General features: G+C 44.6%; 1 protein-coding gene across 3 annotated transcripts in view; it reads right to left on the minus strand.

Annotated features, from left to right (window-relative positions):
* Positions 1–21,981, minus strand: part of THOC1 (THO complex 1) — a 245,576-nt gene that overhangs the window by 48,762 nt on the left and 174,833 nt on the right. For all 3 annotated transcript variants that reach the window (XM_033933936.1, XM_033933935.1, XM_033933934.1), the window contains 3 exons: positions 19,852–19,917; positions 12,350–12,433; positions 5,089–5,236 (listed from right to left, as the gene is read on the minus strand). In XM_033933936.1, coding sequence (XP_033789827.1) covers positions 5,089–5,236; positions 12,350–12,433; positions 19,852–19,917 — 298 coding nt within the window. The remainder of the gene's footprint in view (positions 1–5,088; positions 5,237–12,349; positions 12,434–19,851; positions 19,918–21,981) is intronic.

Below are 21,981 nucleotides of genomic sequence, written 5' to 3' on the forward strand. Positions count from 1 at the left end.
TTTCCCATGAACTGGCTCATGAAAAGCAGCAATAGCACTGAGGTGGACTCTGATGGAAGTAGATTTAAGACCAGAGTCAGATAAAGAAAGAAGGTAATCCAACAAAGTCTCCACTGCAAGGGACGTAGGATTATGATGATGAAGAAGACACCAGGAAGAAAATCTTGTCCACTTCTGATGATAACATTGCAGAGTTGCAGGTTTCCTGGAGGCATCCAAAATAGAACAAACGGGCTGAGACAACAAAGTATCATTCGGAGTCAGCCCGAGAGATACCAAGCTGTCAGGTGCAGAGACTGTAGGTTGGGATGCAGAAGGGTCTGCTGATGCTGTGTAAGCAGAGAAGGAAACAATGGAAGAAGAATAGGCTCCCTGGAACTGAGTTGAAGTAGAAGGGAGAACCAATGTTGCCTGGGCCATCGTGGAGCGATGAGAATCATGTTGGCCTGTTCCCTCTTGAGCTTGAACAAGGTTCGTAACATGAGAGGTAGCGGAGGGAAAGCATACAGGAACAGATTGGACCAATCCAGGAGAAATGCATCCGCTGTCAGACGGTGAGGAGAGTAGAGTCTGGAGCAGAAGAGGAGCAGCTGGTGATTGTGAGGAGCTGCAAAGAGGTCTATCTGAGGAGTGCCCCACTGAGCGAAGATAGACTGTAGAGTTAAAGGATCGAGAGGCCACTCGTGAGGCTGGAGAATTCTGCTGAGTTTGTCCGCCAAGGAATTCTGCTCTCCCTGAATGTAGATCGCCTTCAGGAAGAGTTGGTGATCTGTGGCCCAAGCCCAAATCTTCTGGGCTTCCTGGCACAAGAGGCGAGAGCCTGTCCCACCCTGCTTGTTGATGTAGTACATTGCAACTTGATTGTCTGTGCACAGCAGGAGGACTTGAGGAAAGAGAAGATGTTGGAAGGCCTTGAGGGCATAAAACATCGCTCTGAGTTCCAGGAAATTGATGTGATGCTTCATTTCTTGGGCTGTCCAAAGACCTTGAGTTTGGAATTCGTTCAAATGAGCTCCCCAGGCGTAAGGGGAAGCGTAGGTGGTGATGATAAGTTGATGAGGAGGTAGATGGAACATAAGACCTCTGGAGAGATTTGAGGATATCAACCACCATTGTAGAGATTGACGAAGAGACGATGTCACAGATATGTGTTGTGAGCAGGGATCCGTCGCTTGGGACCACTGGGTAGCTAGGGTCCATTGAGGAGTGCGCAGGTGAAGACGTACGAAGGGTGTGACATGAACTGTGGAGGCCATGTGACCCAAGAGTATCATCATTTGCTTGGCAGAGATGGAACATTGTGGAAGCACCTGCTGACATAGAGACTGAAGAGTGTGAAGACGGTTGGACGGCAGGAATGCTCTCATGAGGACTGTGTCCAACACCGCTCCAATGAATTGAAGTCTCTGAGTGGGGATGAGATGAGATTTGGGTAGATTGATCTCGAACCCCAGAAGTTGTAGAAACAGAATGGTTTGGTTGGTGGCCAGAAGTACTGTCTGAGATGAATTGGCCTTGATTAACCAATCGTCCAGGTAAGGAAAGACTTGAAGGTGGTGAGAGCGTAGAAAGGCAGCCACCACAATCAGACATTTGGTGAATACTCTTGGAGAGGAGGCAAGACCGAAGGGCAGCACCTTGTATTGGTAATGACAATGATGGATCATGAAGCGGAGGTACTGTCTGGAGGCCAGATTGACCGGTATGTGAGTATATGCCTCTTTGAGATCGAGGGAGCATAGCCAGTCACCCTGAGTGAGAAGAGGGTAAAGAGTGGCCAGAGAAAGCATTCTGAATTTCTCTTTGACCAAGCATTTGTTGAGATCGCGAAGATCTAGGATGGGTCTGAGATCTCCTGTTTTTTTGGGGACTAGAAAATAACGAGAGTAGAATCCCTGTCCCTGCTGATCTAGAGGAACCTCCTCTATGGCGTTCAGAAGGAGGAGGGATTGAACCTCTTGAAGAAGGAGGGAAGACTGAGGAGTGTTCAAAGCAGACTCTTTTGGTAGACCGTGGGTAAGAAGAGTCTGAAAGTTGAGAGAGTAGCCGTGGCGGATGATGTTTAGGACCCACTGATCCGAGGTGATGGTTTCCCAACGGCTTATGAAATGAGTAAGACGTCCTCCTATGGGCAGCAGAAGATGAGTAGATGGTGGGATACTGGCTATGTCCTGGAGAATCAAGTCAAAAGGGTTGTGAGGATTTTTGTGGAGGAGGAGGCTTCACTTGCTGTTGCTGCTGAGCTGGTCTAGCATTTTGCCTCTGTTGTTGCCTCTGACGCCTGGGTTGTTGAGGAGCCGGTGGCAGAGGACGAGCCACAAATCGACGTTGGTAGACCGATTGTTGGCGGAAGGGCCTGGTGGGTGGGGTGTTCTTTTTTGTTTTGAGGAGAGTATCCCACCTAGTTTCATGAGCCGAGAGCTTTTGGATAGTGGAGTCCATGGATTCCCCAAACAGCTCATCCCCCAGGCAAGGTGCAATAGCCAGTCGATCTTGATGATTAACATCAAGTTCTGAAACTCTGAGCCAAGCCAGTTGACGCATGGCCACTGACATAGCCGTGGCTCTAGAGGTCAGCTCAAAGGTGTCATAGATCGACCTGACCATGAACTTACGAAGTTGTAAGAGCGATGAAGAAGTTTGGCGAAAAGCAGGTCTTTTTCGGTCAGGGAGGTATTTTTCAAAGGTGGACAAATTCTGAATGAGATGCTTAAGGTAGAATGAAAAGTGGAAAGCATAATTCCCTGATCTATTAGCCAGCATCGCATTCTGATATAATCTTTTGCCAAACTTATCCATGGCCTTACCTTCTCTGCCAGGAGGGACAGAGGCGTATACACTAGCTCCTGTGGATTTCTTTAAAGTGGACTCCACCAAAAGAGATTCATGAGGGAGCTGTGGCTTGTCAAAGCCCGGAATAGGTATGACCTTATATAAGGAGTCCAGTTTGTGGGGAGCTCCTGGGACAGTCAAAGGTGTCTCCAGATTTTTGTAGAAAGTCTCTCGTAGTATATCATGGAGAGGCAATTTCAGAAATTCCCTTGGAGGCTGGTCAAAATCCAACACATCGAGGAATGCTTTGGATTTTTTGGATTCAGCCTCCAAGGGAATAGAGAGGGAGTCACACATCTCTTTAAGAAAAGAGGTGAAAGAGGTTGTATCAGGCTTAGAGGATGGATCTAAAAGAGAAGGATCCTCATCCCCCGATGAACACTCCCCCTCAGAAAGAAGAGACTCCTCTGAGTCACCCCACAGATCAGGGTCCCTTACTTGAAAGCTGCGGTCCCGGGATTCCGGTGTGGAGGGTTCTAGGTGTCGAGTTTTGCGAATCGACTTACCCGACCTCTGGGAAACGGTACCGGGAGATGTGATAGGCTGTATCGGTGCTGAAGTTTGCACAGACTGGTGTAAAGACCTAGGTTCCGGCGCTAATGTCGGCATGGATACTGATGAAGCCGAATGCACCGGTACCGACAGAATGGATGCCAATAAAAGAGGCTGTTCCACTGTCGGTACCGGTGGCTCAGACCGGACCGGGACTGGAAGGCTCGGTTGCAAAAGAGCAGGAAGGAGCTGCTGTAACTGCTCCTTGAGCTGAGCCTGCAGGATGGCAGCAATTCGCTCATCCAGGGAAGGCACCGGTACCGCCTTTTTCTTCTGCGGTACCTTCGGTGCCGCTCTACACTCCGAAGAGGAACCCGAGGTCGAGGGGCTGACCTCAATCGGAGTGGAGCGCTTCCGCGGGCGCCTCGAGGTCGGCAGGACTGGGCTCGCTGCTACTGAGACCGGAGGACGCTCAAGCGGGGAAGGCTTCTTAGCCGGCTTACCTGAGGGATGCGACGCCGGCGCAGTATCGCGCGGTGTCGATGAGGTAGGTGCCGACTGGGTCGGTGCCGAAGTCGGAGCCGGTGCCGCCGAATCCGACATATCGGTACCAAACAATAACCGCTGCTGGATCTGGCAGTTTTTTAAGGTTCTCTTTTTGAGAGTGGCACAGCGGGTGCAGGTGGACGCTCGATGGTCAGGACCAGGCACTGTAAACACCAGTTGTGCGGGTCAGTGAGAGAAATGGGTCTCGCGCACCGCTGGCACTTCTTAAATCCGGGTTGGGGGGGCATGAACGTAAAGACGGCTTCTGCCAAATCGAAGGCCGAGGCCTCGATGGTGGCAGCAGGCCCCGCCGGGGCGAACCCGAAAAAAGAAGAAAAAAAGAAAAGTTGTTTTTTTTTTTTTTTAGAGAAAATAAGAAAAAGAAAAAAGGGGAAATATATATATTTCCAAAACGGTTTACGCGAGCGGGAAGGCGAAAAGAGAAAAAAGGTTTCAACAGCCGTTGAAAATGCGTCTTCTTAGCTCCGCGGAAACTAAGAAACTGGGGACCGCGCGCCACTGTCGGGCAGGAAGGCACTCGCGCGTGCGTGGTGCGGTCTACTAGAACTTTCCAAGTTCTTAGAGTGCAATCACTCTAAAATTGTCCGTACCGGGGCTCCGTCGGTGCCGTCACCCATCAGTCAAGAATATGCTGCCTGCTTGTCCTGGGATAATAAGATATTGTTAATGAATGGAAAAATGAATGGAAAAAATGGCATTTACAATTAATACTATTATTATGGGGATGGGGTCTGGGGAGGAAATTGGACAGGTCTAGGGTGGAGCTTGGGAAGGTCTGAGGCAGGATCTAGAGGAAGCTTTTGGGCCCCCCCAAAGAAAACAAGTGTTCTACTGCCTATGCATTCAGCAATGGGTGACAGCACTGCAAGCCATCATATCACAGCTCCCTTTTACTGATGAGTGAATTTCTACCAATTCCCAGTCTGCCGCTCAGATTCAGCTTGAGCTTGGGGCTTCTGCTCTCTTGTTGGTCTTCATAAGTTCCTGTTAGGCATGTGGTGCTGGCTGTGGTCAAAAATTTCCAGAACATTGGACTATTGAGCTAGGGTTGTGGGGTATTATCCAGTCAGGGCAATCTGGTATTTCTACTCATTCCAGCTATTTTTTTTGTACAACCAGTGAGCATTTTCAAGAATTAACTTTTGAATGATGAACTTTTCAAGTACTTCTCAAGAATTAAAAAACAAATTTACTTACAGGCAACTCTTTGGCCAACTTGATGACCATATTTTCTAGATATTCTGGCAAACTTCGGAATTGCTGATTAGTTGGCTGAAAGAAGTGGGGACTTCTGCGTGCTAAGAGTCTCAGTGCTCGCCAGCCATAATTTGAATTATTCACCACCCTGGAAAAAAAAGAGAATAGGTTCTTACCTTGCTAATATCTTTTCTAGTAGAAAGATGTGTTATTAAAGACGGATGGGTAATATCCCCATACTAATCCACTCTAGCTTTTGAATTCCTCCTTCACTAGAAGGCTCTGCTACCCTCTTCAGTTTGTACCAAAGCAGGAGATACCCCATATAAAACACATGTGAAAGAAGGGTACGAGGAAACTCCCTGACTACAATTCTGCTCAGCTCTGAAATTATAACAAACATGTTAAAGTTTCCAAGTTTATTTAAAATTTGATATACCACTTAAAAAGTTGTTTAAGCAGTGTACAAAATTATAAAGAGTAAAATCTCTGGGGAGACATAATTAGACAACTGTCTTAAATGACGCATTGAAGTAAGAGGGATAGGGGGAGAAATACAATTTGCAATAGGAGAGAAGAACAATGAAGGTCAATGCAGTAGCTATTCCTTCTTTCAAAGGTCTGAAGATTACTTATCGTAAGCATCCTTAAATAGGGAGGTTTTTAGATTTATTTTGAATTTTTCAATAGGTGTGTGGAGGTAGAGAGTTCCAAAGTGTAGAGGCGGTAACTGAACAGATCCTCTTTCTAGTGGTGTCATAAAAAAGATGACGTAGAGAAGGGATATTAAGGAGATGTTGGTTACTGGATTGGGGTGTTCTAGATGGACAGTGTGGGATGAGTAATCTGTCTATAAATCCTGGGGGAGGGGTGTTATTTTAGTCTTGAAGCATGCCAAACAGAAACATTTATGGAAATCAATAATTACCTCCAATGTTTTATAGCAATAAAATATTCTTTATACCCTTAAGGTTTGACATCCAAATTTCAGTTTGGACTCAACGTTAAGATTGAGATAGTAGGCAGGTGCAGGAGATAACTAGCAGGGTGGGGTTCCAGAATGGCACAGCTATCTACTAGAAAATATATTAGCTAAGAACCTAATCTCTTTTTTGAGTGCAATAGGTGTGTCATTCTGGATGGAAGGGACGCACAAAAGCAGTCCTGGAAATCTAAGGTGGGACCACTGCGCCAGACTGTAACACTGAGGAGTTTTTCCTTGCCGTCACATCCACACTATAAAACTTGGAAAATGTATGTAGAGTAGACCAAGTTGTTGCTTTACAAATCTCCTAGGGAGAGACCGCACAAGCTTCCGCCCACCAAGACAAAATGATCCATCTAGAAATTGTGGCCTTGGAAAATAAAGCACCACATCTAGCCTGACCAGTGAGCACAAAAAGATGGTCAGATAACCTGAACCCATTGGTGACTTCGAGATATCACAGAAGCACTCTACTCACAGCCAACTTTTTCCAAATCCTTGAACCTAAAGGCTGGAACTCCAGCAATCTGACCTCCTGATTGACATGGAAAGCCAAAACAACCTTCGGCAAAAATGATGGTATTGTGCACAAAAAAACTCCGGTCTCTGTGAACTTGAGGAAACACTCTCTGCAAGAAAGAGCCTAAAGCTCCGAGAATCTTCTTGCTGAAATAATGGCCACTAGAAAACCATCTTAAGTGTCAGATCTATCAAGAATGCTTCCTTCAGCATCTTGTAAGGAGCCTGACTGAGGTCTTGCAAAACCATGTTAAGGTTCCATGAGGGAAACAGGTGTTTTACCGGTGGCCTGAGCTGCAGCGCTCCCTTTAGGAATCTGGCTGAGATGCCAACGACGCCTTACGCTCTCCTGAAAGAAGAGAGTTCTGCCACTTGGTTTCTGAAGGACACCACTGTAAGCTCCTTGTCAAGGCCATCCTGGAGGAAGGCTAACACCATGGAAATCATAACAGAGAAAGGCTCTGCCTTCTCTTTAATGCACCAGTTGTATTGGTGCCCGCCTACGTAATTAAAGGCATGGTTAGGACATCTGGGTCAACCATGGATACAGCTGGCACACTAACTGAGACCAAAGTGGGGAAGCAGGGAAGAATCCCCGTGCCCTGGGAAGGACAGGTCCCCACAGCCAGCAAGGATCCTTGCGGAGAGGCGGCTGGCATCAATTTCTTTGCCAAATAAGTCCAATACATCATGTTAATAAATTTTGGAGAAAACTCATCATCCCGGGCAGAAGCCGCCTCCTGCAGACCTTTCTTGGAGGGCTTGTGGGATTTGGCTGCTGAATCACATTTGCGTTTTGCTGGGGCAGCAACTGCGCACTCCTTGGGGCCTGTTTTTGACATTTTCCCGTGCACAGGCAGGAACAGCGGCAAGACCCACTTCAGAAGTCAAGGGTATTTGGGCCAATGAAATTCTACCCCCGCTGCAGAGCACATGGAACACAGCCGCTCGCCAGACAGCCATCCACTGCAAACAAGGCATGAATCTGAAGTATCCTGCCTTGGGAATTCTATCTGGGTGGTTTTCTTGCAAAAACAAAGCTTGTAGAAGCAAAAATAACTTAAATCCAAAATGGCCAATGTGCAATTTTTAACAGAAATTAGCTCAGGAAAAGCATAGGAACCCCCCCCTAAACTGGCTATTTTAGGGGTGGGGAGAACCAGGGCTAACTCCCAAACAGCTCAAAAATCTCTTTAACCCCCCCCCCCCCCCCCCAATAGCTGTGACAGGTCTGTACTGTGAAACATGCTGGGTGCTGGAAAGTTGCAGAAAAAAGCTAAAATCAGCTTACAGGGAGATCCTCTGCCTCAACAAGCCTTGCAAACTGGACTGCTGGTCTTCTGACTGCCCAAGTCCTGCAGCTAGGAACCTCTGCCACCAGAACACACCACACGCATGACCTGGCAGAGAGGCGCAGGTAGCCCTGATCCCGGACACACCTCCATGGAGTCATGCAGCCTGCCCTTAAACCCACTAGCGGACAAACCTGGCGTGAGCCAGCTCCCCAGGGGAACAGTCCCTGACCACTGATCTGAAAGTGCAAACTGTCCAGTGGGTGCACTGCCAGGCAGCCATCCCCATGGAAAAAGACTTTCCCCAAAGTCTATGATCTCCTGCAGCCAGAGCTGTCCCTAAACACGAGCAGAGAAGACAAGCTCCTACAGTCTGGCTTGTAGGAACGAAACTGTATTCCTGGGGGCAGTCCTGAGGCAAGAAGGGAGGGGCTCAAGACTATGTAATCAGGCTTACTACAAGCTCTGGCGAGTATGCAAAAATAACCCATTAGTCTATGAATAGAGTGGGATTGTACAAGAATGTCCTTTTATTTGACTGGGATCTGAAGCACGAGAGATCCTCTATTTGTACTTTGAGGGAGCCGACCACTAGGCATTTCTCCAACCCTTCTTGAAGGAAAACTAGGACCAGCAATACCGGTACTTTACTCCTCTGTGCACACCAGCCCTAGAAACAGTTCACTACTTCCAAATACCCTTTGCGCACTAGGACTGAGTGCTCAAGAGCCTACAGGGCAATTGGGCCATCTGAGAGTAACCCCCTGACGAAAGGGTAATCTGAGACCCTGGTCCATCTTTAAACAGACCAGATCTGCATACCACAGATGCCACGGCCATTCCGGTGCAACGAGAACTACCAGCCTAGGATATGATACTTTTCTTTGCAGGACTCTGCCTATCATGGGCCTCAGAGGGAACACATATAGGAGCCCTGCCTGTGGCCATGGCTGCACCAGAATGTCCAGACCAGCGCTTCCTGGCTCGCATCTTTGACTGAAAAACTGTGCCGTTTTCTTATTGTTGGCTGATGCCATCAGATCGAACTTTGGGCACTCCCACCAACTCACAATGCTGTAGAACACTTCCTGAGATAGAGTCCATTCTTTGGGATCCACAATTTGTTGGCTGAGAAAATCCACTTGCATGTTGTCCACTTCCATTACGTGTGACACTGAAAGCACCAACAGGTGGACCTCTGCCCACTGAAATAGCATTTGGGCCTCCAACTGCAGAGGAGCACTCTTAGTGCCTCCCTGCTGATTGACATAGGCTAACGCTGTTGCATTGTCTGAAAAAACTCATACCACCTTGTTCTGCAGTGAGCTTCCAAACGCTCACAGCTCTAACCAGTTGATGGACCATTTACTCTGTGAGGGGGGACCAATGCTCCTGCACCAGGCAACCCTTACAATGAGCTCCCCAGCTGTAAGGCCTGGCATCCATCATTGGAATCATCCAAGTGGAGATGTGAAGCGGCACTCCCCAGGATAGAGACTGTGGTTCCAGCCACCAGTTCAAACTGCGACACACCTTTGTTGTCCAAGTCAGGGGCATCTACAATGCATCTGTCTGCAGGATAAGAGCATGCTGGAGAGTACACAAAATCACATCTATAATTGCCACCATTGACCCCCAGCACCTGCAAGTAATGCCAATCTGTCAGTGCTGGCCTGTACCGAAACTCCCTGATCTGACACTTGAGCTTTGCTCTGCGGGCTTCCAAGAGAAAAATATCATTGTCATTTGTGTTGAAAACGGACACCCAGATACTCCAGGAACTGTGTGTGCTCCAGGTGGCTTTTTTGGAAGTTTATGACCCAGCCTTGCATAAGTTGGATTACGTGCTGCACTGCTGTCCTTCCTTCAGAGCTCATATCAGTCAACAGTCCAGGTATTAATGCACTTGTATCCCTCTCCTTGCAGAGGTGCACGGCTACTATGACCATCACCTTGGTGAAGGTGCGTGGTACTGTGGCCAGCCCAAATGGAGGGGATAAGAACTGGATGTGCTGCTATAGAACATGGACCCCTCAAGATCCTGTGATCTGGAAAAATGTGGATATGTAGATAGGCCTCTGTCAAATCCAGTGAGGCAAGAAATTCTCTCGGTGCTAAAGAGGTAATGACCGACCTCACCTTTTACAGGCAGAAGCATGGTATTTTGAGGGCAGCATTGCCTGACTTCAGATCCAGGATTGGTCTCCAGTCTCCTGAGTCTCTTTTGGGCACAATAAAGTATAAGGACTATCTGCCCGTTTCACTCTGCGTCTGGGATGACTTCTATGGCTGCTAAACTAGTAGCCTTCTTTACTGTTGCTCGGACTCTGACCGTTTTCTCTGACTTTCCCACAGGAGAATCCACAAAGAGGTCTGGAAGGGGACAAAAGAATTTAAGTTTGTACCCCTTCTGAACAATATCCAGCATCTAGTGGTCTGAAGTGATAGTTGCCAACGCCTTGGTACACTTGGTACTCATTGTGCCATGCAGGTGCTGGGAGCTGCTAAGGCTGAACAGCAGCTAGAGAGCCACTGCCTAAGACAAGCCTGGAAACCTGGATAGCTTGCATCTTCAGACTCCTCATTAGTCCTACCTGCTGGACCAAAATCTAACTCTCACAGAAACTCATGTGCGAAGTCATGGGGAGGAACGCAGTCTGCACCTGATCCTGGATAAAAAACACTATGAGGGCACTCACTCAGCCTGTGGTTAAGCTCTCTGTGAACAAAACTTGGAACAAGCCCTGCTCCCAAGGGAATGGTCCCTGAGCTCCCAGACTGTTAATGCAAGCTAGCTGCAAAGCAGGCTGCCAATTGGCTATAGACTTCTGCCCTCAGAGCCTGGGTTCTATAGCAGCCAAAGATGTCCCGAGACTGGAAGCCTCTGCAACACTAAAAAGCCTCACAACCGGATAACATAAAAACCCCCAAATTAAAGAAAAATAATTACGCGCAGGACAGGCTACTACTATCTCACATATAAACAGTAAAACAGGAATTATAGGACAGCCCAGCGTGATGGGAGGCAGAGCAGAAAAAAATGTAAATGAGGCTCTCTATATTAGATCTCGCTATCAGTAATAACATAATCTACATGTTCAAGAATGATGTGCCTATAACACTAGAATTAATTTATCACAGTCTTTACCTACTGTCTTTAAATCTGGCTCTCAGAGGCATAACACAAACAATTTATTTATTCATGAGATTTGTATTATGCAGTTGGCCTTCATCTGGAGTTCTAAACTAAAACTGCATCTGAATTTTTCACAAGGCCACTAATGTAATAAAGTATCAACCTCTAGTGTCACAGGAGCATGGAAAGTCAAATAGCATGTTGAGGTTCCTTTTTTGGAGCTTGGTAACATGTATTTGTGTTGAATTCACTAAAAAACTGTGGCTTAATATTTCATGGCTTATTGCTTTGATCACCCTTACTCCTCTTTGAATTTCTTTTGTGACTGTTTTGTGAGAGCAAAATGATGCATACTGGGAAGAATAACCCAAATTACAGTTACCGGATGCTAGGGTCCACCTTAGGGGTTAGCACCCAAGAAAAGTATCTAGGTGTCATCATAGACAATATGATGAAACCTTCCATCCAACTTGCGGTGGCGGCCATAAAAAAACCAAACAGGATGCTAGGAATTATTAAAAAAGGGATGGTTAACAAGACTAAGAATGTTATAATGCCCCTGTATTGCTCCATGGTACACCTAGAGTACTGCATTCAATACTGGTCTCCTTATCTCAAGAAAGATATAATGGCACTAGAAAAAGTTCAAAGAAGAGTGACCAAGATGATAAAGGGGATGGAACTCATCTCATATGAGGAAAGACTAAACAGGTTAGGGCTCTTCAGCATGGAAAAGAGATGGCTGAGAGGAGATATGACTGAAGTCTACAAAATCCTGAGTGAAGTAGAATGGGTACAAGTGGATTGATTTTTCACTCTGTCAAAAAATACAACGACTAGGGGACACTCAAAGAAGTTACAGGGATATACTTTTAAAACCAAAAGGAAGAAATATGTTTTCACTCATAGAATAGTTAAGGCTCTGGAATGCATTGACAGAGTAAGAGCAGATAACGTAGCTAGTTTTAAGAAAGGTTTGGACAATTTCCTGGAGGAAAAGTCCATAATCTGTTATTGCTTGCTCTGGATCATGTAATGTTGCTCTGGTAGCATGTAATGTTGCTACTCCTTGGGTTTTGACCAGGTACTAGTGACTTGGATTGGCCACTATGAGAATGGGCTACTGGGCCTGATGGACCATTGGTCTGACCCAGTAAGGCTATTCTTATCACAATAAAAGTCACTAACATTCAGCAATGCCATGAAGCCCCTAAGCTTCAGCTAAAAGCATCTGCTAGTATCTTTACAGCATTTTCTTTTTGCTGTTGTATTTTTTCCAACTTTATACAGAGAAAGTAATGAATAAGAAAATCCCATATGCACACTTACTTGTATTCACTTTCAACCATGTTTTCAGGAACAGCCTGCTCAATAGCCTCTTCAAAGAACTCTTCCAGGGTGGGCATATACTCCCTATGAAATACAAGATATTATAGTCTACAGTATATATAAATGTTTCTGAGCAGGCTCTACATTAGCACCAGAAGCATTTATATATGAAGGATGGGATTTAATTATATGATTTCTGTTTAACCTACATGCTAATAAACAGTCATTATATAAAGCACAGGTTTCAAAATACCAGTTCAATGCAGTTAACGATGAAAAGAAAACTAGTATATACGGTAACTAAGAATAACTAGGAAACAATTAAGAACGTCTGTATAATTGATTGCAATTTAAATCTTAGTGGTTCTAAATAAGAAATTTTTTTAAATAATAAGTTTTCAGTTTATTTTTAAATCTCGTAATTTGTTTCCAGTCTAATTTCTAATGGAAGAGACTTCCAATCTAAACCTGCAATGATCTGTCAGAGCCATAGTGTGTAGCTTTCTTTTTTAGATTTGATTCCTTTTATCGAGGGGAAACATATATAAATGGTGTTCATTACATAAGCACCTATGTCCCCTTTTGAAACTTGGAATAAAGATGACATATAACCTGGAAGTAACCCATGAAGAACTCCAAACACAAACACGCTTAATTTGAAGAAAAGATAGACACATCAGCAATCGATGCAATCTGATTAGAAGTGGAGTACAAATCAGAGTAGAGAATGACATAGGGCCAAATTTTTTCCCATCCCATCCCCATTCCTGTAAGCTCTGACTTAACCACACAAGCCTTGATCACATGATTTTAAAGTGTTTTGAGGCTTGTGCAGATGAAGTCGGAGCTTGCAGAAATGGGGCAGGGACAGGAAAAGAACTCGTGGGGACGGGAGGGAAAATGAGCTCCTGCGGGGGCTAGGAAAAATTTGTCCCTGTGTCATTCTCTAAATCAAACGTGCTAAATAATTTCCCTAGTTTTATTTGAAGATTATTTTGTTATCAAGATTTTAAAACTCAGCTCAAAACTTTACTGTTCTAACAGGCTTATGAAAAGGCATCGGGTTAGATACTTGGGATTTTCCCTGAAGAGAGAAATTAAATCTATTTATTTTAGTGTAAACTTACTTATATGTTTTATTGGTTGTGATGGATGTGTATTTTCATTTTTTAACTGTAAATTGCCTTGGCCTGTAATACCAGTAAAGATGGTATAGCAAATGTAAATAAAATATTTTGCAGTGTTTACAATCTTCTTAGAGACCCATTAGAATGGAATATTAGATTTATACCTTTGATAATCTTCTTTCTGTTAGTCCCTGGAGGATTCCATACACTAGGTGTTCAATCCCAACCTACAGTCTGGGAGTTGCAGAAATCCACAACTTTTCTGAGCACATGCTCCACTCCCTTAGCCTGAGTGCTAGTAAACCTATCCAGTTAAGTCCCAAAGCCAAGCAACATACCTGAACAAATCCATGACAAGAGTGCTCCCGAAAAGGAAGCATTACTACAGGTGCAACAGACTGAAAAAGCCTTGATGGCTCTTCCCTCAGTATCCTGGATACAGAGGGAAGTGCCTAAGGCCTGATTAATTCAGACACCTATGGCCCAACCCCTTGGGAGGGGCCTTAGGCATCTGAACCAATCAGGGCATTTGGCCCCTCCCCATGCATCACATGATGCACCGGGGAGGGGAAGGCCCATCATCATCATCCCAAAGCAGGAGTTTGAGAGCAGGCTTCCTGCTTCCAATGTTTTAAAATGTAGGAGGGGAGTCTCGGAGATGGTGGGGGGCATCAGGTGGCAGAAGGGAGTAGGCATCCCTTCTATTTTGGGGGGGTTTGTGATGGGGGGCATCCCTCCTACCATTTGGGGGGGTGGAGATGAGGGAGGGGGGGCCATGCCATGGGGGTGTTCTGCATGGCAGGAGAGATTGGGCATCCCTCCTGCCATTTATTTTGGGTTCTGAGTGGGGGGGGGGGGGGGGACAGTGGCTCTTGGTGCTGCGTATGTCAGGGGTCATTGCGGAGGGCAGACATCAGTGGTGAGGGACTCTTTTTCTATGGGACTGATATTTTATGTGTGTAACATACTTAAAATGTATGTGCCATTAAAAAAAATGAAAAAAAACAGGCAGACCTGTCGGTAAGTTACCACAGCTATATCCAAGTATGCATGTAATTTATTCTAATTAAATCTTTAATGAACCTCAGCGACAACACTTGAAGCTTTTGCAATGATCAGCTTGAGCTTTATGTGCCCACTATGTCATCCGTTCTTTTTCTTATATAGAATATATTATTTTCTTCTCTTTTCTTTCAATGTTAGTTGTATTTAATATAACACAAATGCAACCCTGAGTCAAGATGTCAAGTAGGCTGATCAAAAACACATTCTTAAGAGTATAGAACCTCAAACACCCAAATTTTCCTGATGTTTTTACTGGGGTATGATCATCATCACTGGTTCAAAATTTACTCTCAAAGCTGCATCAAAATGTGTAATAAGACTTAATATCAAAAAGGTACGACTGTTACCAATGCATCAAACGGCTACTACATTTAACGCTCACATATGCATCCCTTTCCACAAGGGATGCATCTGTAAGCATTAAATTTAGTAGCCGGTTGATGCATTGGTAACAGTCTGTATTTTTGCAGAGGCTGCAGTGGGAATAAAAGGAGACTTTTTTAATTTACTTTTTTACCCTTGACAAAGCTTGTAATAAGTGAAACAGCAGAGCAACTGTCAGGTGAAGATAAGTACCTTTTTGATATTGAAGTAAAAGGCTGCTTACTTTACCTCACTGGGGATCCGTCGTGAAGGGAAATCCCCCCACCAAAAAAAATAAAACTAAAACCCACAAGATTATATTCTAGTAATCAGTATTATAGCAGCATTTGTCAAATCAGAAATAAATCAATTTGGACATATACAATGGAGAGAAAAAAACCTCATACAAACAGTGCCATCATATTTCTGTAAATATGGCGCAGCTTCTCTAAAGAAACTCTGCCAGAGCATGGGGGTTTTATACAGAAAGTGTCTGTGTCTTAGACCACAGTTCTTCAACCGGTGCCGGACCGCAGGAAATTTTTGCCGGTCCGCACAGGGCCGGCAAGATTGACTTACTTCAACTTCCTGCCAGTCCGCGCAGGGCCGGCAAGATCAACATCTGAAGTCTGCGCTGGGACGGAGAGATCTTGGGGAGCCTCCGACAGTGGCTTTCTCCCCTCTCTGCAGCTCTCCTTTACTTCCCAGAGCAGCGATTCACAAAGGCAGCCTTGGGGCTTTTGCTGAGTCGCGGCTGCCTGATGATGCAACTTCCTCTTTCCTCAGAGGCGGCGCGACCCAACAAATGACCCGAGGCTGCCTTCCTGAATCGCTGCGCTGGGAAATAAGAAGAGCTGCTGGGAGAAGAGAAAGCCACTATCAGAAGCTGCTGGGCAAGGGAAAAAAAGGGACAGCTGCTACTGGAGAGGGAGAAGGAGAGATGCTTCTGGGAAGGGAGGAGGGAAAGGAATCTGGGAAGCTGCTGGGCAAGGGAAAAAAAGGGACAGTTGCTACTGGAGAGGGAGAAAGAGATGCTTATGGGAGGGGAGGAGGGAAAGGAATCTGGGAAGCTGCTGGGCAAGGAAAAAAAGGGACAGCTGCTACTGGAGAGGGATAAGGAGTGATGCTGCTGGGAGGGGAGGAGGGAAATGAATCTGGGAAGCTGCTAGGCAAGGGAAAAAAAGGGACAGCTGCTACTGGTCATGGAGGGAAGAAGAAGGAGAAATGCTGCTGGAAGGAGAGGAGGGAAAGGAGTCTGGGAAGCTCCTGGGCAAGGGAAAAAAAGGGACAGCTGCTACTGGAGAGGGAGAAGGAGAGATGCTGCTGGGGGGGGAGGAAGGGAAGACAGTTATTGCTGGACAGGAGGAGAAGGGAAGGGAGAATGAAAAAAGGAAGGAAACAGCTGGCAGAGAGATTAGAGGAGGGGAAGGGGAGACACAGGCATGAGAAAGTAGAGAGATTAATGATAGGAAGGGGTCAGCAGAAAAATAAGCAGAGAGGGACAACGATGATAGATCTGGTGTAGGAGAGATAAAAATAAAGAGAGCAGTGAAGCTGGAATGAATCATGTAAAAAGGAGAGAGGAGGGCACAGGCTGGATGGAAAGGGGAGAGGGGCATAGAAAGAAGACAGATACCATATGGAAGGGGGAGAGGACAGACAGTTGATGGAAGGGGCAGATGCTGGATTGAAGAGACAGAGAGGGCAGACACTGGAAGGGAGTGAAAAGAAGATTGAAAGCAGAAACGACGACAAAAGGTAGAAAAAAATAATTTTATTTCTATTTTGTGATTAGAATATATCAGATTTGAAATATATATCCTGCTAGAGCTGGTGTTAGACATAACTGGGGACTGCAAAACCCAGGCAGTGCTTCTCTAGCTTCCAGCTGGCTTAGGACGCTCTCTGACCTGGGGGCAGTTGCCCTAGTTGCACTCCCCTAAAACTATTCCTGTCATGTGTGACTGCAGTATTCTGTTAGCATGATATTTCTGTGTAGCATTCTGTAATAATTTGGCTTGTTCAGTTTTCTTGATAGTAGAGGGGATATATGTGAAGAGGAGGGGAGACAGGGGTTTTGTTGATCCTTGCTCTGAATTATTTGTATTTATAAAATGACAATTGTACAGAATATTCTTTTTATAATTTAATAAAATACATTCAATATAAAATCATAACTGAGGTCTGTGTGGATGGGATCAGATGATTTGTGGGGACCAAGCTCGTAGAGATGGGGCAGAAAAGGGGTTTTTAAATTTTAGTCCTAGTAGTTTGCTGGTCCACAAAATAATTCTTTTTTTTTCTGCCGGTCCACAGGTGTAAAAAGGTTGAAGAACACTGTCTTAGACCATTCCCCTGGCTGTGAATATGTATCGCCCTATTGGATCAAACCAACTGCCTATCTAAATCCTCTCCTAGTCCATGCCTCCACTCTTCCTTGGGGGGGGGGGCTGGACAGGCATAGCTTCTGGAACTTTCCATTCTTCACACGGGTACATCAGTATAAGTGCATTAGCCTGGCATCACTTTATCAGTTCTTAGGTTCCCAGATGGAGTGTCTTGCTGACTTGCTTTTGCTTTCAGCACTTCCAAAAAGCTCAGTCTTTCCAGCACAGGTTGGTGTCCTTGAGAAACTTCACAGCAAGAAATCTACACACTCACATACCACAAATTAGCATCTGAACTGAAACCAGTTTGTACAAGCCCGTGACTACAGCAACCCCAGCAAAATGGAGGAATAGGTCTCACAACCTGTAAAAGTCTCCCATAGGCTCCTGTCATCTATCTCAATATAAAAGTCTTATTACACATTTTGATGAAGCTTTAAGAGTAAATTTTGAACCAGTGATGATATCCATACCCCACTAAAAACACCAGAGAAATTTGGGTGTTTGGTTGTTTGAGGTTCTATACTCTTAAGAATGTGTTTTTGATAAAGTCTACTTGACATCTTGACTCAGGGTTGCGTTTGTATCATTTTTGTTTAGCAAGATTTGTGTTTCTTTATTTTTGGAAATTGTATTTAACATAACACTTCATACTTAACTTCATAATTGTGGTTTCATATTTGGAGGATTAGTTACCAGTTAGTAAGTTAATTGGTAACACAGTTACCGAAAGGTCTAGAGAAGTCAGTTTTTACTATCGCTAAAACCCCCTTTTTTTTGGGGGGGGGGGGGAGAATAGCCAAGCGATGTTAGTGTATCAATCGCTTGATTATTTTGCATGATGTTTTAGCTAATTTGCATGGCCGGATCGGAAAATGGGTAATCAAGGGGAAAACAAGCAGTGGTTGGTAACAGTGATCATTGCTAAAGCTGTGAACACTGACTTTAGTGCATCTAGCCCTAAGACAGAGGAATCAAACTCAATCACATAATGGGCCGAAATCTAAAACGTAGACTAAGTTGTGGGCCAAATTTTTAATTAAGATACTTAGGGGTCCTTTTATTAAGGTACTAACCGATTTAGCGCTCTAAAGATTAGCACGCACCTTAATAAAAGGACCCCCTTAGTCTTAGTAGAGGGTTACAACCTCTCCAACCCCACACCGGCTCTGTGATATAAACAAAATAAATAAAAAAGACTTTTCCTCTCTCTTTTAGGTCCTAGTTCACGCTTGCTGTCTAACACCAACTCTGGCAGGATACACATTTCAAATCTGACATATTGTAATCACAAAACAGAAAATAAAATTATTTTTTCTACCTTTAGTTGTCTGTTCATTAATCAAATAATGGTGGTCCCACACTTTGGTTGTCTTCTGATAACTCGCTTGCCAGAGTTACCTGCCCATTTGTCATTTGCTTCTTTCTCTGTGCTAACCATCCATCTTCCATATCTGTCCTCCCGTTTCCCTTCCCTCCTCTGGATGTCTGGCATCTTTCCTTTTTTTCAGCTCCATCCCCACAGCTGCAGCGATGGACCCCACCATCCCCAGATCCACCATCTCTCCTTTTCTCAACTACCCTTTCATTCAGCATCTCTCCCTCCTTCCCCACCACCCCAGGATCCACCATTTCTCCCTTTCCCCTCCTTCCCTCCCTCCATGTACTTCTACACCAGGTGTTTTCCCCTTATTTTTAGCGTCCTCCAGCTTCTTGGTCTCACCTTCAAAGCAGCCTGCAGAGGATCTCTGGTGTAGCAAACCTAGCAGGCTGCCGTCGGTTTCTGCAGCATGTTCCCTCTGCAGCAGTCAAGCTCCTCCTCTGACGTACGGGACCACGGCAGAGGGAAAGTGCTGCGGAGGTAGACGGCAGCCTCCTAGGTTCGCTACAGCCAACCAATGATCCTCTACAGGCTGCTTTGAAGGTGAGACCGGGAAGCTGGGAGAGAGATGGTGGACAATGGGATGGAGGGAGGGCAGGAACAGAGGGCATTTACTCGTGGGCCAACTCTAATTACCCTGTGGGCCTGAGTTTGACACCCCTGCCCTAAGGGAAGGAAGTTATGGGACAGAGCGTCATCACCTACCTTGCTGCATGATACTTGAGGCACACGACCTATTTCCCTGCCCCCTAGTCTCAGACCTGAAAGAAAGGTTTTTTTCTCTGTAACTGGAAACAATGATCAGATCTTTTTCACTTTCGGTAGCAGTACTCACTCTGTGCATTAGCCTAGAAGGAGAATTTCTTGCCTCCGATTCACAATTTTTGATTATTTTATATTACAATGTTGTTCTCTGCATGATTCTCTATATGTGATACTTCGGATACCCCGGATCCCTGAGGAAGGAGTGTTTTTCTGAAATACGAACCATGTTGGGTCCGTACTCCATGTATATGAGAGCCATTTTTATGAGTTACAATTTTGTATAGACTTTTAATAAAGATTCCTGTACCTTGTACATTCCACTCTGCAGTCTTTTCTTTATTTCAGGTCTTTTTCACATACAGCTAATTTGCATTTAGCATGCACTTATTTTCTGAACCTTCCCTTCCAACTTACCTGTTCTCTGCTTTACATGCATCCATATTGTCAGGGCACAGATTCCAGAGTCGTGTCAATTCATCACTGTAAAAATAGGAAAGCAACTGCTATTCGTTCTCAATATAGAAGAAATACTACAAATTAGAGCAAGAGAATAAAATAAGAGGCATGCAAACATGAATACAAAGTAACAGATTTTCTACTGTAAAAAAGAAAAAGAAAACACTTGGGAAAATTGTCCAATTTCTTATCCAATCTGGTGAACCAGGTATATGTTTGATACAAGCAGAGCCATTCTTTTTAAGGTAGGCACTAGGAGTGGCTGGCATCAATAAAAATAAAAAATGATGAAAGAAATGCTACAAGGGCACAGCTACTTGTGCTCTACAGGAAGCCTTTTGATCACAAATTTTGAAGGGAGGCAGCATACAAGTCTGGAATTATGCCCCTATAGTGCTGGAAAAACATTGTTTTTTGTTTTGTGACCAGTGCTCAACATTGCTCAGCATACAAATTTATGTATCTGTTAGTGTTGAGCATGGGTCAGAACATTCCTGGAACATGCCCACAAGATCTGTGAGGTAGGCACAACTCTTGTGCACATATCCAGCAGATCCCTCCTGACCCAAACTAAGGAGTTTTTCCCCTTATATGATACTTAGGCCCCTCCCAGTGCATCCCAGGATGCATAAGGGAGGGGCAGGGCACCACCATTTTGAAGAGGGCAGGCCCAGAGGCAGGAGGTGTAGGCATCTTCCTGCCTCCTTCCAGAGGTACTGGACAGGTCTTGGGGGTAAGGGGTAAGCTGGGGGCCAGTGGTGACTAGGGAGTTGAGCTCAGTGGATCACAAGGCTTTTTCTTTGGGGGGGAGAGATGGAGAGGCAATCCATTGAACCACCAGTTGTTGGGTTTTTTTTTTTTTAATTCTTTATTCATTTTTTCATCTTTCAACAAGTGTACAATAATCATAGCAATAATTAACAAATCATTTGAAAATCTTATCAGTAATGTCTTTACATAAAATAATAATCCCTCCTCCCCCTTCCCTCCCACCCTGATATTAATTTTCCATATAATTCTCCAATACCCTCCCACCCCCATTCTACTATAAAATGGTGTATCATTCACAGAAAAACATGGTATTTAATCATGACAAAACAATGCTAATGGCTCCCATATTTTAATAAAGTTTCTATAATTTCCATTTTGTACCGCTATTAATCTTTCCATTTTTTACAGATGACATGAGTTCCACCAAAAATTGAAACTAAGTCTGCTGTGGTCTTTCCAGTTATTAGTAATACGTTGAATGGTAACTCCTGTCATAATCAATAAAAGTTTATTGTTACATGATGATATCTGACTCTTTTTTCTCATAGACATGCCAAATATCACAGTATCATAACGCTACATGATTTTCCAATAAACAATTTATTTGAACCCAGATTGACTTCCAAAAGGCCAAAATATAGGGACAATAAAACAAAAGATGATTCAAAGTCCCTACCTCAAGATTACACCGGTTTTTTAAAAAATATAGTTGGGGGGGGTGAAGGTTCAGGCTTGGGAAAGAGTTTGGGGGCAAGGAGCAGTGGCATGTTGTGACTTTCCTATCAGTGCCCGAGTTAATCAGAGCTTAGGCAACAACAGGAAAATAAAAGCACAGAACCCTACCGACAGCTCTTAGCTATCAGTAGTTTGGCTGGGGTTTTCTGCGTGCCTATTGTTTTGGGCATTGCACGGAATCTGCTAATGGGCTTGTTTTAACACTATTGAGCTCATTAGCAAAGGACTTTTTCACTGCTTCCGTGCATGGTGAAGCAGTGGCTGAAAGCCACAATGAAAAATTAAAATCTTACTCGGATAATCTTCTTTTTGTTAATCTTCTCAGGAGTTCATACATTAGGTGATCAATCCTTTCCTGCGAACCAGATTTTTAAGTGTGATACTTACTGCACCTTCCACATTGCCAGTGGAGTGTAGTGCCCCCTTCAGTTACATCCTAAAGCAATTGAGCTCCACTGTAATAGAATATAAAGGAGGGGTATGGGGAACTTCCCCACAGACATCATATAATTTTGTTTTGCTCTGTAACTTAGAAAAAATTAGAACAATTAGAACAATGATCAACAGGAATTTTTTTTTTTT

Source organism: Geotrypetes seraphini, chromosome 2 (assembly GCF_902459505.1).
Source record: "Geotrypetes seraphini chromosome 2, aGeoSer1.1, whole genome shotgun sequence".
NCBI lineage: Eukaryota > Metazoa > Chordata > Amphibia > Gymnophiona > Dermophiidae > Geotrypetes > Geotrypetes seraphini.